General features: G+C 40.7%; 1 protein-coding gene across 1 annotated transcript; it reads right to left on the reverse strand.

The window, feature by feature from the left end:
* Positions 1 to 10016: 10016 nt before the first annotated feature.
* LOC118787732 (Wilms tumor protein 1-interacting protein homolog) lies at positions 10017 to 11697 on the reverse strand. Its single transcript, XM_036543365.1, has one exon. It carries the CDS (start codon positions 11532 to 11534, stop codon positions 10017 to 10019), a length of 1518 nt encoding a protein of 505 aa, XP_036399258.1. The 5' UTR covers positions 11535 to 11697.
* Positions 11698 to 15611: the final 3914 nt, after the last annotated feature.

Here is a 15611-nt window from a genome sequence, read left to right on the forward strand (position 1 = left end):
TCTTTATGTAGTTGGCACAGGATTGCCTGATGACTACCCTTATTTCCAACATTTTAATAATATGTATGACATTAATTCTGCCAAACAAACCGACAATTCCATGACATTAACTTAATTTTAAAAGGTACCTGCATACTTATTGAGTGCAGACAAGTGAACAAAAATTACCATCACTTCAATTAGGCCTGATTGAACGTTGCCCTGCCCCCTAATTGAACACTCATACTGAAGCGTATATATAAACCTAACAAGGTTGGAACATGGTCACAGAAGATGAAGCTGAAATTGACATTGACATAAATATGACTTTCCCAATGTCTGATGGAATATGCAGCAAAAAATACTGTGGGTTTTCAGAAAAAAAGTGAGTGTCCCAATAATTTTGGACACCAGTGTACCTAAACATCGATCAAAGAAGACCAAATTTCTCTCACACATCTCTTGCCATAAACACTTTCACATATCAAAAAATCAAAACCGAAATCCAAGGAATATGGTCGTTATCTTGCGTTAAGCCTTTTCCTTATAATAGGTGTCAGTGGAGAGAAAACGCTTAATGTAAGATAACGTCTATACTCATAGGATTTTGGTTTTGATTTTTTGACAGCTGGAAGTGTTTATGACAAGACATGTCCGAGAGAAATCTGGTGATCACTGCACGCTATTTTGGTACATTAAGCCACGTTAAGCCTTTTCACGTGCCGGTTTTAGAAAAGTAGGCTAATACATAAATGTATTCACAATACTAGCAAACCAGCAAACACCCTTTGATATTAAACTACATTATGAAACTGCATTCACTGCAGTGAATAACATAAGAAACTTTGAAAACATAATATCTTGCTTAGCCTATTTAATTCAACCATACTAGCGAGGTTCCAGACAAATACGGTTCCCAATGTTCTAATCTTGCGTTTCTGCTTTTTCCAACGATAAACAGAATTTAACAAAAGATCAGCTGCAGCTGAGTTAAGGGTATTTAATTTCAGTGATGAACGGAATCTAGCTTGCTAGTCAATTAGGTTTCATTTAAAGATACAACATGCATTGTTTCATAGTGACAGTCATAACGAGATTCGTTCAAACAGACCTTTAAATGATGCGTAAACTTACATTTGCAAAAGGAAATGATGTACGCGTTTATTTGCATATAGAGCGGGGAAGTGAGATCCGATCACAGGTGGTCACTCGAGACGCATGTGGAGACGCATTTTATTGCCAGGTGTGAACAGACGTACCTAGAGCTGTCCACTTGTGATCGGATCACCCAAGAAGCATGTTAATGCCAGGTGTGAACAGGGCCTAACTGAGGGTAATTAAACACTACTGTTCAACTCACTTGGTGAAAATAATGCAAAATTAAGATAAGAATGAATAGTTTTTCTGACCTCTCTTGACTTCTTATTTGGGAAGGTTTCACATCTGGTCTGTACTGCTGAAATGGTTAATTGCTTAACCATTCTTAAAAATAGGGATGCACAATGATATCGGCACGACATCGGTGTCGGCTGATAAAAGTTAATTATCGACACCAGCAGATATGAAAAATTTCTGCCAATGTGCCTGGCCAATAAGGTGACACATTAACTATGCGCACGCGACGACGCCAAATGTTTATTATGAGGGCCAGCAATGAGCTTCAACATGTAAGCTGTATGGAAGTAGTTTGAAGTATCTGAAACAGATAACAAAACTGCTAATTACAATGCTTGTAAAGCACCAGTGATGCGAGGAGGGGTAAAATATATAGCTAAGTTTCTCACTCTGGGAGGATGCTAGCTGTGTGCTGCTAAGCTTTTCTCTGCTTCTGGAGGGGGCGGTTTTGAATAACGCGGCTCAGGAAGCAGAGACAGCAATGGAAAATAAAACAAGACAGCCCTGCTTTGGGACTCGAACAGAGGGCGTAATTTTTATGTTTGTACACTTACACAATGACACAGGACAACGAATAACATTTTCTGTAACTTTACTGTGTGTCTGCTCATTCGAAATAAATATCCCAGCTCCATAAGGAGAATGGAGAAATAAGACAGACCATTTTCAAATTAAGCAGCATCTACATAGAATATATATTTTATATATATATATATATATATATATATATATATATATATATATATACACAGTGGGGTCCAAAAGTTATACAAAATACTTCTATTTTACATTTGTTTTGAATGTAATTCTAATACTAATTTTTTCATTACAAATGATAATATCAGCTTAACAATTTGAGTGAAAAGTTGAATCTTTGAAAAATGTACATGAATTTCAGAATATCTTAGTATTTGGTATGTCCCTCTGTAACGGAGCTGCTAGCCTGTTACGGAATGCTACTATGATTGGGACAATAAAGAAATAACGTACACAACTGTAACTTACTCGTTTTTATTGTACAAAAACAGTTCGCGGAATTATTTAACTATGAAACTAAGTTTGTTAGGTTGCACGTCCATGTTGCGCACGTTTAAAAACAAAGTTTTAAATTACTATTAGGTGACACTGTTGCTGTTCGGGTGGCCAACTGACAGGGAAGTGAAGCTACATGCTATTAAAAAAATAGCTAAACAGTTTTAACTTTGTTTTAAATGTTTTATGGTACCGTGTGAGGGTGCTAGCAAGCAAACGTCTTACCGCATATCTGTTTGTGTTTCAGTCCGTCAGCCACTGTTTCCGGGTCATCCCGTCACACCCTCTTTTGCTTTAATGACAGCATGCACTCAAGCTGGCATGGACTCCACTAGTTTGTGCAAAACCTGATAACCTATGTTATCCCAGCATGATTTCATGATGCTCCAAAGAGCTTCTGGTGATGTCGCAGAATGCTTGGCTTTCTTATTCTTCAAGTGCCCCCATACATGTTCAGTGGGGTTGAGGTCAGGTGACTGTGGAGGAAAGTCCAAGACAGTCAGGACTCCTTGGTCTTTTTTGGTCTTCAAGAAGTTCTTACAAAGCTTTGAGGTGTGTTTGGGGTCATTATCCTGCTGCAGTATGAATCCTTCTCCACAAAGATGCAAACCAGAGGGTATAGCATGTCTCTGAAGAATGGAGTGGTGATACTTCTTGATCAGGATGTAGTCAATTCAGTGCAGGTGTCCAACTCCAGAGTAGGCAAAACACCCCCAGACTTGAATATTCCCAACACCATGTTTCACTGTCAGTTTGATACACTGCGGTATCATTCTCTCCTGTTCATCTCCTTACATACACCCTTCTGTTACTGCCATAAATCTCAAATTTGGATTCATCAGTAAATAGGACTTTTTCCAGTCATCCACTGTGAAATGCTGGTATTTCTTAGCCCACCCCAAGCGTCTGGCCTTGCTTCCCCTCCTGAGAAGTGGTTTAGAAACTGCTACTCATCCTCTGAGACCACTACAAGACAGCTTTCTTTTGACAGTACTTTTGCTGACTGGAGTCTTGCGTTCTTTATTTAGCAAATTCTATATCTGTGATGAAGTTGCTTTTCTATCTCTCAGGGAACTAAGCTTGATGTACTGATCTTCTGATGGTGTGGTCACTTTTGGCCTGCCTGATCATGCTTTTGATACAACTGATCCAGTTTCTGCAAAGCCTTTCAGAGTTCCATGCACTGCTCCCTTAGAAACCTTTAGTCTAGCTATGATTTGACGCTGAGAAAGCCCCTCTTTGCTTAGAATAACAATTTGACTTCTGACACTTTCACTTAGTTTGGATGCCATTTTTCCCACTATCACAATGCTACTTAGTAAGCAATGATATGCTGGAAACTTGAGACACAGCCATATTTATAACAGGCGAACACTGGCTGCAAGTTGAATTACTTCAACGAGCCTCTGATGAGTAGATCAAATCCACTTGATTGTCATCTGAATGCATGCTTCAACAGAAAGGATACAACTCAAGGAAATCTGACCTACTGTACAAAGGAGTTAAGTTGGTCAATGCCCCAAATTTGCTTACATTTGATTGCTGACCTAGAAATAGTGCAGAATCTTAAATATTTCTTCTTCATTTTACATAACTTCTTGTGTTTTTAAATGTTTCTGAATCCTCAAACTTTTTGATTTTTATCCAGGTTTACGTGAAAATATTACAGATTTTCAATGTGGTCTCAGACTTTTGGACCCCACTGTATACACACACACACACACACACACACACACACACATACACACACACACACACACACACACACACACAATATCAGTATCGGCATCGGCCAAAATGGACCATGTATCAAGGATCAAGGATATCTTTATTATCCCTGAGGGGCAATTTGTTTTACAGCCAGCAGTATCCACACAACATCAGACGAACAATAATAAATAAACAATAAACAGTAAACACAGAAAAAAAAAAAAACAACATAAAAAAAATCCCGTAAAAAATTCAACTGGGTAAGGACGGTGGCTACATCGTGAAAATCACATTACGTTATTTATAAGGCCAATGGCGGCTGGGACAGCTGACCCGTACCAGCTGACAAAGGAAAATGTAAAGGCAGATTCAATAAAACAAGAATGAAACATTCTCATAAAAGTACTGTCAACATTAAAACTTCGAAGCTTGTGATAAAAATAGATACGTTGATGGGCTTTTCTACACACAGCATCCACCTGAAGCTCAAAGGACAGCTTATCATCAATTTCAGTGCCAAGATATTTATAATGCTGCACAAACTCATTGCCTGCTGCCATGCTGCCTGGTCATTGATCACTACCGGAGAGGTGACCATAGGATTTTTCCTAAAATCTATTGTCATCTCTTTAGTTTTAGACACATTAATGTCTAAGAAGGACGACTTGCACTAATCTGTGAAATCTGCCAAGAGTTTGAAGACATCAACATATCGAATGTCGGCAAAAATCCAATATCGTGCATCCTTACTTAAAAATGCTTTCAATGAGCAGTCAGAACTCAGAACATGAGCCAGAGCAAGCCCTCCACATCCAAAGTGAATATCCTGTGACAAGATGCTACATTCAACATGTGAGCTCTGTAGCTGATTATGGCTTTGCACAGCTGTCTGAACAACTTCTGTACATCTCTGCGAGTGTGCTATTCCCTCCCCACACTTCCTGTTAGGTTTTAATGAGATGCAGTGCATTGCAATACACAGCATCGTGCAGGTAGAGAGAGTAAGGCAATGGCCAGCAGATATAAACAGTGTAGCCCACCAATCTACTGGCTGACTGCAGACAAAGATCATTACGAACATCCATCCACTAATCACAAATACTACTTTTGTACATCATGTGCATGTGTCCATCAGTGTCAAATGTAAGACCATCCAGATTATATAGAGGATTTGTAAAAATGCCTGGGTGAAACTGATGGCAGTGAACAGACAGACTAACTTTATTTCTGCAGTGTCTGCAAAAGGCTGAGAATGGCTTTCTTCTTTAGTAACTGATGCCTATGAAAAGGTGTCTGTTTGCTATATTCTTAGATTTGTTTCAGTGCCTGCAACATCTGTCACTGGTGGGTCTTACTGCAGTTATTTGTCTTTAACCAGTAAAAAAGTGATACTGACAGAAACAAAGATTTTGAAATGGTATGCCTTTTACACACATGTGTTTTAAATTTGGTGATGACTCCAGTCCTGCACAAGGGTCAAAAAAAAAGAGCTGACCCTGAACACTGCTGGAACTGACGGAATGCCTCGTTATTTCAGGGTGTCCACATGACATCTACAGTATAACTTCACTGAGTGATTTACGATACTTATTCAAAGAACTAACGACCACAACCCCCAGTCCTCATGTTGCACCAGTTAATGAGACTGCATGAGAATGTCCACAAAATCTTTCTCAGTCAAACTCCAAAGCCAACACAAAACAGCTGCCTCGAGGGATGTGGTCACCATTAAGGACACAGAGGAGATTGCTGAACTGGAACCCTTTCATTTGGATTTAATTGAAAACAGACCATAAACACTTTCTGCTTGAATGAGCACAGGAAGTCCAATTTTTAAACAGGGCCAAAACAGGGATCACAGTCACTATATTCCCTTCATCATCATATCTTTGCACTAAACCTGAATACTTGACCATCTTTGTAAATTTTATAAGTGCTTACTGACACATATGGATCACCCGTGACATGCAAAGGCCCACAGACACGTCACATACTGATGTTCTTGGAGAAAGAGGCACATTAAGATGGGGTCCGATCTGGCCTAAATCATTCATTTCAAATAAACCAACCTAAAAATCACCTCTAATGGAACCATTGTAGAGGATTGTACAGCTGCTATATTTTCATACAAGGACAGATTACCCTCCTGGTTCCTACAGTGTGCTAATAACAGCACTCAAAAGTGTCTTTAAATGCCTACACTCAGTTTATGCACACATATTGTAATACTATATACTATAAACTCCTATAATACTATATAGTATATACTACTATAATGGGTTCCATTAAAGGCAATAAAATGCTGCAAGCCCATACATATTGTTCCTACTATGAACATCAATGGTCCTCAACAGCAGACAGGATTTTGGGTAGAAATGGCACAGATGTTGTAGTGTTACCGAACTCCCTGTTGTCACACTGTGTAGTACTGTAGCAATTACTATTCCAGGCAGGTGATATGACTTGACCCCCACCAGTTCTGTCTGGCTGCTGAGCCAACATCTTGTGCCAAGTGTCTGGCACAGCCGAAACACCCCACTGGCAGGCTAATGAAGGGCTTCGGGGGGGGGGGGGGGGGGGGCAGCTGTTGATTCACAACCCTTTGGAAAAAACAACAACAACAACAAACAGAAGCCATACAGGTCTTGCAAGCAAACAGCAGACAGTTTAACAGCTCCCGCATTTTGGGGCCTCACCCATCAGTGGCTCTGCCATTGCCATGGAAACAGAACAGGCTCTCTTGGCCTGGTGTGAGAAGCTTCTGTCTTGCTCCTTCGACTTTCACCTGCTCCACCATCATAGATGTGCAGTGGTTTGTATGGCACCCAGACCCAAGCTGGTAGAAAGTTCTGAGGAGAGTAACAAGTCTCGTGGAGTAGCAGCTTCCCATACAGCACAAGGGGAAAAGGACAGTGGCACACTGCACACTTGAGAATAAGCCTCAACACACCTTGGCTTCACAGTGTGCTGTGTGTATTCAACCCTGCACAGATTGCAGAACTACCAATGGGAGCTGCCTCAGACAGTGACTCAGAGCCTCCCTCTCAGCAGACAGTCCTGCTCTGTGTCTTTATGAATGAGGCAAGAAACCATTATCTCATCCTCTACTTTAATGCAACTGACATTAGGTTTCAGACTTAAACAAACTGAAAGCCAGATGATGCAACAATGATGCAAGGGTGTCTGCCAAAGTCTTACTCCATGTATTGTTTTGCTTCCTTTTAAAATGAAACTGAGATGCATTGGAACATTAACCAGAGAATCAGTGCCCTGCATTTGGACCTCTGAAATACCCCTGTCTTATTACACTGCTTTTATCACAAGTGTAAGCTGCCTGTGTAGAGATATCACATACTATGAGCGCCGAAATGTCAGCCACTGGAGAGCACGGCCAAGCATCCTGGCCACGATATACAACCTCCCGCTTCATCTCCACACTCCCCTTCAAGTCACACCCGTAAATTATGACACGTCAACCTGCTGCACCACTCTCACAGTAATGGACAAAAAGGGATGACAGAGACAACCTTTCTCTTCAGAGCAGAGGAATGGTGTAGAGAACTGGGAAACAGGTCACTGTGCAGCATGCTAGGTGCAGAGCCGTGGAGTGGCGGTCTCCCAAATGCATTTAGCTCTGCTCATTTTCATGCTGCTGCTTAAAACATCTGCAATCCCCTTTACATAAGTAGGCTCATTCAATTCAGCTGGCATAGTGTTAAAACATGCATCCACAAACATGAGGCCTTATAATAAAAGTGATGACAGTATTTGCTGTGACCCTTGATACTGAGCAGCCCGCCCCCTCCAGGGCCATTGCCTGTGGTCAATGGTGTGGCCTGGTGCTCCCACTCACCAATCAGTGGTCAGCTGCTCTGTGTACAAAGCAGTTGGGAAGTCCCAAGTTAATGCTCCAGTTAGCTGAAGCTTGCAGCCAGGAAATTAGCTTTGTCTTGCTGAATATCAAACAAGTACTTGCATGAAATAATAAGAAATTATTCAGAAATACTGTGATGAGAGTCTGCAGCAAGTTTCAGAGCAGCGATTTGAAGAGGTTCTCTTCTTGACACTGAAAGATCTAGCCTCTAGGAAAGACCCTTTAATTTACAAGGAAAGCAGAATTCCCAGTTGCAATTTTACAATGGTGTTTCAGCATGCAACACTGAAATGAACTAATATTCACTGGATATCTCAAAAGGATGAAACTCACCGTAGCACAATGTATGACAAAACATTCTCAACCAGGAGGGCACTCTAGCTGTGCTAACACATCTGGAGACATGATTGCCAATTGCAATTAGGGTTCTTTCACTGTCACAAACAGAGGCATAATGCTGTCAAATTAAAACTCATTTTGATGGTCACCGGCAAAGAGTATCAAGTATATAGTGTTGCTACTTAAAGTTGAGGAACAGGACCTACAACGTACACAAACTCTAAAGAATACCACTACCTCCCTCCACATATCCATAATACTGAGGAAAAGAAAGAATTCTATCAGCTACAAAGTAGTACTCTGACCAGGTCTCAGGCACTCAGCTGAAAGCATTCAGATACAACAAGCACAAGCACTGGTGAGGTACCTTCGGTGGTTCATCTCTGTGTGGCTGCCAGAGAAAGCTTACTTACACATCCAGACAACTAACAGACAAATCAAGCCAGCCAACTGACTTTGCAGTAGTCCTGTTGTAATAAATTTCCACAACTATGCCACCCTGTGAGTTAATCAGATGGATATTAAACTACATATCTAGTTGCTTCAACTCACACCATAAAATCAGGAGGGAGAGCTGAGGCAGCTTTGCGTTTGATCCCCCAATATTTCCATAAATGTGTATTTACGTATAAACTCCACATCAAGAACAGAAACCTCAAGCTGAACTGTTTCAAAATAAGTGCTCTAACTTTGACCTGCACAGTAGTAATTTAACTTCATAGTTATCTTCATCATAACAGCAGTTTCTGTAATGGTACTTCCCAAGCAGAACTGCATTCCTTGTTGCTTATGAATATGTAACATATTTACCCTAAGCCCTAAACCTAAATTGTTAAATCAGCTGCATCCTTCCTTAAGGTACAGATAGCACATGTGTGTTCAGTGGGCTGGTTGTTAGTTGTAGAGACTACCATAGGTTACCTGTGAAAACGATTTTGTTTGTGATAGGAGCAGGGGCAGGGATGTAGAAATGTATTCCAGTTCCTGGAGAAAAGGTCATTTACAGTGGCAAGTACTGCTATAAGACCTGTGTTAGCCAACGGGAAATACTGCAATTTGTGGAGAAATATAATTTAATAAATATAAGGACCTACAGGCGAAAAAGGCCAGTTTTCTTAAAACATGGATAATGATTGCCTGGCTAAGTTCATATAGGACAGCCTCCACAATTCTGAAATGTAAAACTATATAGAAAAATATCACAATTTAATAGGTTTGCACATGAATGCATGCACTCATGCATTCAAGTTGTTTTCTACAATGCATGTATTTCTATAACACATGAGATTGATATTGTAAATTTAACTACTATAAACCTTCCTTGGGGACAGTGTTCTTGGCCTTTTCTTGTAGCTCGGAGGCACAGAAATACCACACAACAAAGAGCAAACCTCCCACTTGGTTTGCACTTGACACAGGTTTAATCTCAACTGAACATCTTGTTCTGTTCTCACCGAAATCTTTCAATTACAAATCAAGACAGGATATAGACTATACATTCAGTCTGCTATGTCACTGGCGCGTGCAGTTTTTTTTTTATTGGGCACAGAAGCTGTCTGCCTTATGAAATTCAATCCAATACAACCTTTGCCAAGTAGTTTTTCTGACCAGCATTCACCTTATGCAAAACAGTGCAATAACAAGACAGGTAAGTGCCTCCAGCCTGTTCATGGTTGGCACTTATATTTTAGTGATTACACTTACCGAAGTATTCTTTTTTCATGTGCATTTCTAGCTCCTTCTCCAGCTCAAGTGTGAGCGCCTCTAGCCTTTTTTCGGCTTGGCTGGGGCCACTCTCCCGGCACGGGGTAACTTGGTAAGGCAACATAAATTTCTGAGCCGAGGCCGAATTTTTCATGGGGTTACTGTTATTAAAAGATGCTGGTAGGCCCGGCGTAACTTCTGGGTTTAATACAAGCTGAGTCGTCTGTTGTTGTAGTTGTTGCGATTCTTGTATTGCCGGGGACGAAAGAAGGAGGTTGGTCCTGTTGTGAAGACAACTGGTGTCTCCGAAATCTTGTATTACTGCACCTTCTTGTAAACCAGATGCCAGCATCGACGACCTAGGCGAGGGCAGCTGCAGTTCCGGGTATGTGCTCATGGATCCCCGTGAACTGCGGGAACTTCTAGAACTGTGGCTAGAAATGCTGGAGCGAGGGCTCAACACGCAATTTGCCGGGACCCCGGGTCTAACGCCACTGTCCTGTGGGCTAGCTACAGCAATGCCGTGTACCATTGAGCCCTCCAATTCATGACTTCCAGTCGGCATGTACCGAGAATCCGAGTAACTAGAACGTGGACTAGCGGTACAAGAGTACTGACTAGCCGTGCTCGACCTCGGGCTGATATGCCTTTGGTCGTACCCCATGCTAATGCCACTTGTACGGTTGCTACTGGTTTTACTCCCGCAGTCATAGCTGTTCAAACTGGTCCTTGGACTGGAATGTTTACTAGTGTCGCTGGCTGTGCTTGCATAGCTGGACCTTGAGCTAAGCGTACAGTTCCCGTCATACTGCGCCAAACTGGATCTGGGACTGTATTTTTCTTGACCGGGTACCACCAGACTAGTCCGAGGGCTGCTGATACTAGACCGCGGGCTTGGATGCTTGCTCTGCTCCTGAGAGTACACAGAAAACGCTAAACTCGAACGGGGGCTGGTTACATTGTACCTGCCGTCTTGATTGGTGCTAATGCAGACACTGTTGCTTCTGTTGCCGGGGAAAGGAGGAGAAGCTCCTTGTTTGCTGACCACCACCGCATCATACGCGCTACCGGTGCTGTATCTATAAGGCTGCACCTCCACAGAGTACCTCCGATGCCGCTCGGAAGCGCCGCTGTAGCACGGTAAGGCAACTTCGGATTTGGTGCAATGGCCATCTTCACAATACACTGCATCTCTTTGAGGGCTGCAGAAATCTTCGTGAAGAGGTCGGTTTCCATTCACTGGACGCACAGAAGCCGCAATGTAAACTTTATTCCCCGAAGAGTAGTTTTCAACGGTATGGGGCAGCTGATGCAGTACAGAACAACCATTGATTCTTTTAGTTTTCTGCTCGGGAATCATTTGAGTCGAAAATTCCAAATCTGTGCTAATGACCATGTCTCTTCTTGCACTGTAAACCCCATCTGTATACGTTTCATACATTGAAAGATCCTCTATTAATTTACTTGCTCGGAGTCCCAAATTCTCCTCATAGTTATCCATGGTTTTTGTTCCCGAGAAACAAGAGTTATCAAGTGTTAGCCAACTAGCCAAAGACAGCAGCAATCTCACTTCACATGGAAATCACAACAAAAACGGGCTCAAGCCAACCAGAGCCGTTATTTCGCCAAAATAACCCTCTTTCGCGTTATATTAACATAATGCAAAGCCATCACACTCGAAGATAAAAATGATAAGGAAAGATTTTTTTACGGGCTAAAAAGACGTTTGTCAATTTCAGTCTTTGATAAGTTGAAAGGTCTTTACAGTCAATGGCGCGCTGCGCGGAGGAATTTTCCCTCGTAGGTTATAGCAGTTTTATGAGATAGCTTTGGTCTTACGCTCCAAATTGTATGAGAGAAAAGATTTGCGCACCAATGATATCAGTGCACGTGCCTGAGAGAAGCACTGCTTGTGTCATGGCCTTGTATCGAATGATAAATGCCTCGGGACTCCTTTCTGTGGAAGGAATGCGAGGAAGGAGACACGGCGCGCTGCGTCTCTCTGGAATGTCGTTAACGCTGAAGTGAAACAATGATTGCAACCAACCCAGCAAGGGGGTGCCGAGTTCACAGCACGAGTTACTTCGTTCCGAAAGAGAGCATGTCCCTGCTTCCAGTTGTACAGAACTACCTTTGGGCTGATGTTGAATAACGAGTGACACTTACCTCTACGCCGTATTATTCTTTATTAATAGTTGATACATTAGATGAGTTACAGAATATTTTAAAGAAAACAAGGCAAGAACTCAAGGAAACTGTCGGGAATTGTTATTTTTATAATTATTAAGATATCTTGTGAAAACCTCAAGAAATTTCAGTCCGATTTCCAATTCAGTCCAGTTTACAATTTTATTTTGGTGTTGAGAAATTAGAGGAAATGTTATTTTGCAACTTAAGAACAAGATAAATTATTGAATATAATGTTATTTATTAAACAACATGTTCAGACAATTTCATAGGAAGATTACAAGATCTGATGCTGCTCTGATAGGTTCAACATAATTTAATGACATAATTTAATGATGTGTCTGCTTTTAAGTCAGAAAATCAAACTCCTCTTTGGTACCCAAGAAAGACAAAAACTGCTGCTTGTTAGTCATCCACAAGCCAACGTCATATATTTAAGATAATTACATCTAATTACAACCATCAAAATGACAAAACACAATGTATATCATTTGAAGCATCTACACCCATGATTGGCATGGATTCTGGTCATGCTTAATATTTTATTTTAATTTCCATCCATAGTTAATGCCGGCTAGTTAGTGGATAACACAGCAACAAAATGCATTGACTTTGTGAGATCAGAACCTCAGATTAATCAATTAGGAATCAAAAAAGTTGTCATTTTAAGATTCAATTCAATTCAATTCAATTTTATTTGTATAGCGCTTTTTACAACACAAGTTGTCACAAAGCAGCTTTACATTTTTCCCAGGCCTGAGACCCCCTGAGAGCAAGCCTAAGGCAACGGTGGAAAGGAAAAACTCCCTATCAGGAAGAAACCTTGAGCAGAACCGGGCTCAGAGGGGGGGCCCCATCTGCTTCTGGCCGGCACTGGGAAGATAGAGTTAGAGACAAATTATGCAATGTACTTTAAGACATTTACGATTAGATGCATACATCTAAGGCCTTCTGACAGAAATGTGTATACTTCTTCCTCTAGGGTGGAGGAAAGAAAATAAATGATGAAGCTCAAAAACAAATAAAATCTTACTGAAATATATTTCACACCACAGACTTCTTTGTATGTGAAAAAAATAGCTGTGAAAAAGCCCTGTGACTTACTTCTTTTCTGCTCATAGCTGTGGAGTGAACTTATTCGTTGTGAGACGTGAACTGTCAGTGTGGAAGATTGCAACGGACCAAGAATATAACATTGAGAATAATTCACTGATTTATCTTAACAAACAAGGCATGTATGGCAGATATGAATGTATCAGTGGTTATTTTTTAAATAAAATAATACCATTTAAAATACACACAAAATTGGTCCATATAATGTAATACTGTGGCCATGCTCGAATGTTGCATGGTGTTCAGGAACATACATTATCAAGGTAGGGCTAGTTCAGTTACATTTGCCTAAAGGAGGAACACAAACAGCTTGTGTGAGGGTGCCGCCTACAGAGGTCTCATGGTACTGCCATGCCTCTGTATTTGCCATGAAGAGTAAGATTGAATCTAATGTCATTGTCTGCCTGAATCATTATAACAATTATAAGAAGTAGACAAGAAGTTTGTTGGCCCAAAATAGCTTTGCAAGCATTTTACAATATTATCCATTTTATATACCTGAAAAAAATGTATAGAAGCAATTCAGTTACAGTCCGTTGATTAAATCCCTTTGCCCAGGTACTCAATATTTTCATAAACATAAACATATAAACACAGCTGTAGTGCTTCTGTTGGTGTTGTCATGCTGTCAGGGCATCAGTGCAAATTTCTCTACCTGCGGCTGTACAAGTGTGACAAGATACTTTGCTCAACAAAAGAGGTAAAAAAGTAAAAAGTACCTGCATGTTAATAAGTTTGTGAAAATAGTATGTTATTGTTCCCAAGGGAGTAATGTTCTAATAGTCTTTAACTATAGAAACGTGATATTGTATTCCTGACACCTTCTTATGGTGTTAGTTGGTACTGGCTGTAATCAAGTTCACTGTAAACGTCACTCTCGTCTCTTTTCCCACAACCTGTGACGAGAGTGGTGGGTAGCATCTTTGCTCTGTCCCTTTTGGTGAATTAAAATGTTATAAACCACTTGAAAATATGATCCACGTGTATTAAGTGTTTTACGAATGTATATGTAATGATTTGTGATGAAGTTTAATTGTTATAAGTGCCTACTGTAATTGTTTTATTGATATAAATGAATGGTTCTGCAGCTTCGCTAGTTAGCTTCTGCAGGCTCGCTAGATAACTGCCACACGCGCATCGTCTAGCTAGTGGCTAATACTAGTGTTTTAAATATAATTTACTTTACATGAACAGTGGCCGGAGCAAGACATATTAAACAACGCTGTGCCAACAAATTATTCTTGTTATCAACAGGTATGTTATGCTGTTTATAGTGTGCAAATGTATTCGTTGCATTAAAGTTCATTTTCTATGCTATGTAAAGATGGGTTCTGGTGACTAGTATCCTAGCCACATGGGAATGTGTATGCGTACGTGTGATACCAAAGAATGTACTGTTAATTAAAAAATGTATGCATGTAATACAAAGAAACATGATAATAATCTGTTAATTTGAAAATCTATATGATCATTCTGTATTTGCCCTTTTCCCGCGACAGGTGACGAGAGTGGGGCTGGAGCAGGACATATTGAACAACACTGTGGTAATGGATTATTCTTTTTATCGCCAGACGCAAATAAAGCATGTGCATGAACCCATACAGCCTGATGAGTCATTTGCTGCTGCACAACATGCAGGCCAAAGACGAAGAGCTACACAACACCTAACCTCAGAGCTTGAGAAAAGTATTTGTTTAAAGTAAATTATCATTTGAACAAATCCAATAGGGCAGCCATATCAATAAGATTGACTTGACAAGTTGGCATGTCTTGGCCTTGGGACTTCCTACAGTATAACCAGACACACGAATCATTTCTTAATGCAAACGCATCAACAGTTATTAGCCGAAATGCATTTTTGCTTATTGCCCCCCCAGTGGTGAAATGATGAAAATCTTTTGGACATCCTCAGGGTGGGGTCCCGAGTCTACCAAGTTTGGTATTGATACATCAAAGCATTGCTGAGTTATGACCTCACTTCCTGTTTGGAAGTCATTTTCAATTGAATGCTTTTGTCTCTGTCCTGGGACCTCCCAAGGTATCACCAGACACAAGATTTTTTTCAACTTTTTTTTAAGGCAAACACATCAATAGTTATTGGGCGAAATGTGTTTTTATTTACTGTGGCACCCCCCCAGTGGTCAAATGACATATTTTTTTGCGCAACCTCAGGAAGGGGTCCCAAGTTCATGTACCAAGTTTGGTGTCAACACATCAAACAGTTATGTACAGATATGATCTCGAATCCTGTTTGGAGGCTTTGCTGCCGATTTCGATT

The sequence above is a fragment of the Megalops cyprinoides genome, chromosome 13 (genome assembly GCF_013368585.1).
Source record: "Megalops cyprinoides isolate fMegCyp1 chromosome 13, fMegCyp1.pri, whole genome shotgun sequence".
Classification (NCBI taxonomy): Eukaryota; Metazoa; Chordata; class Actinopteri; order Elopiformes; family Megalopidae; genus Megalops; species Megalops cyprinoides.

What these genes read in the sequence shown, in the direction of transcription:
- LOC118787732 (XM_036543365.1), bottom strand. Translation starts at nt 11,534, where the DNA reads ATGGATAACTATGAGGAGAATTTGGGACTCCGAGCAAGTAAATTAATA.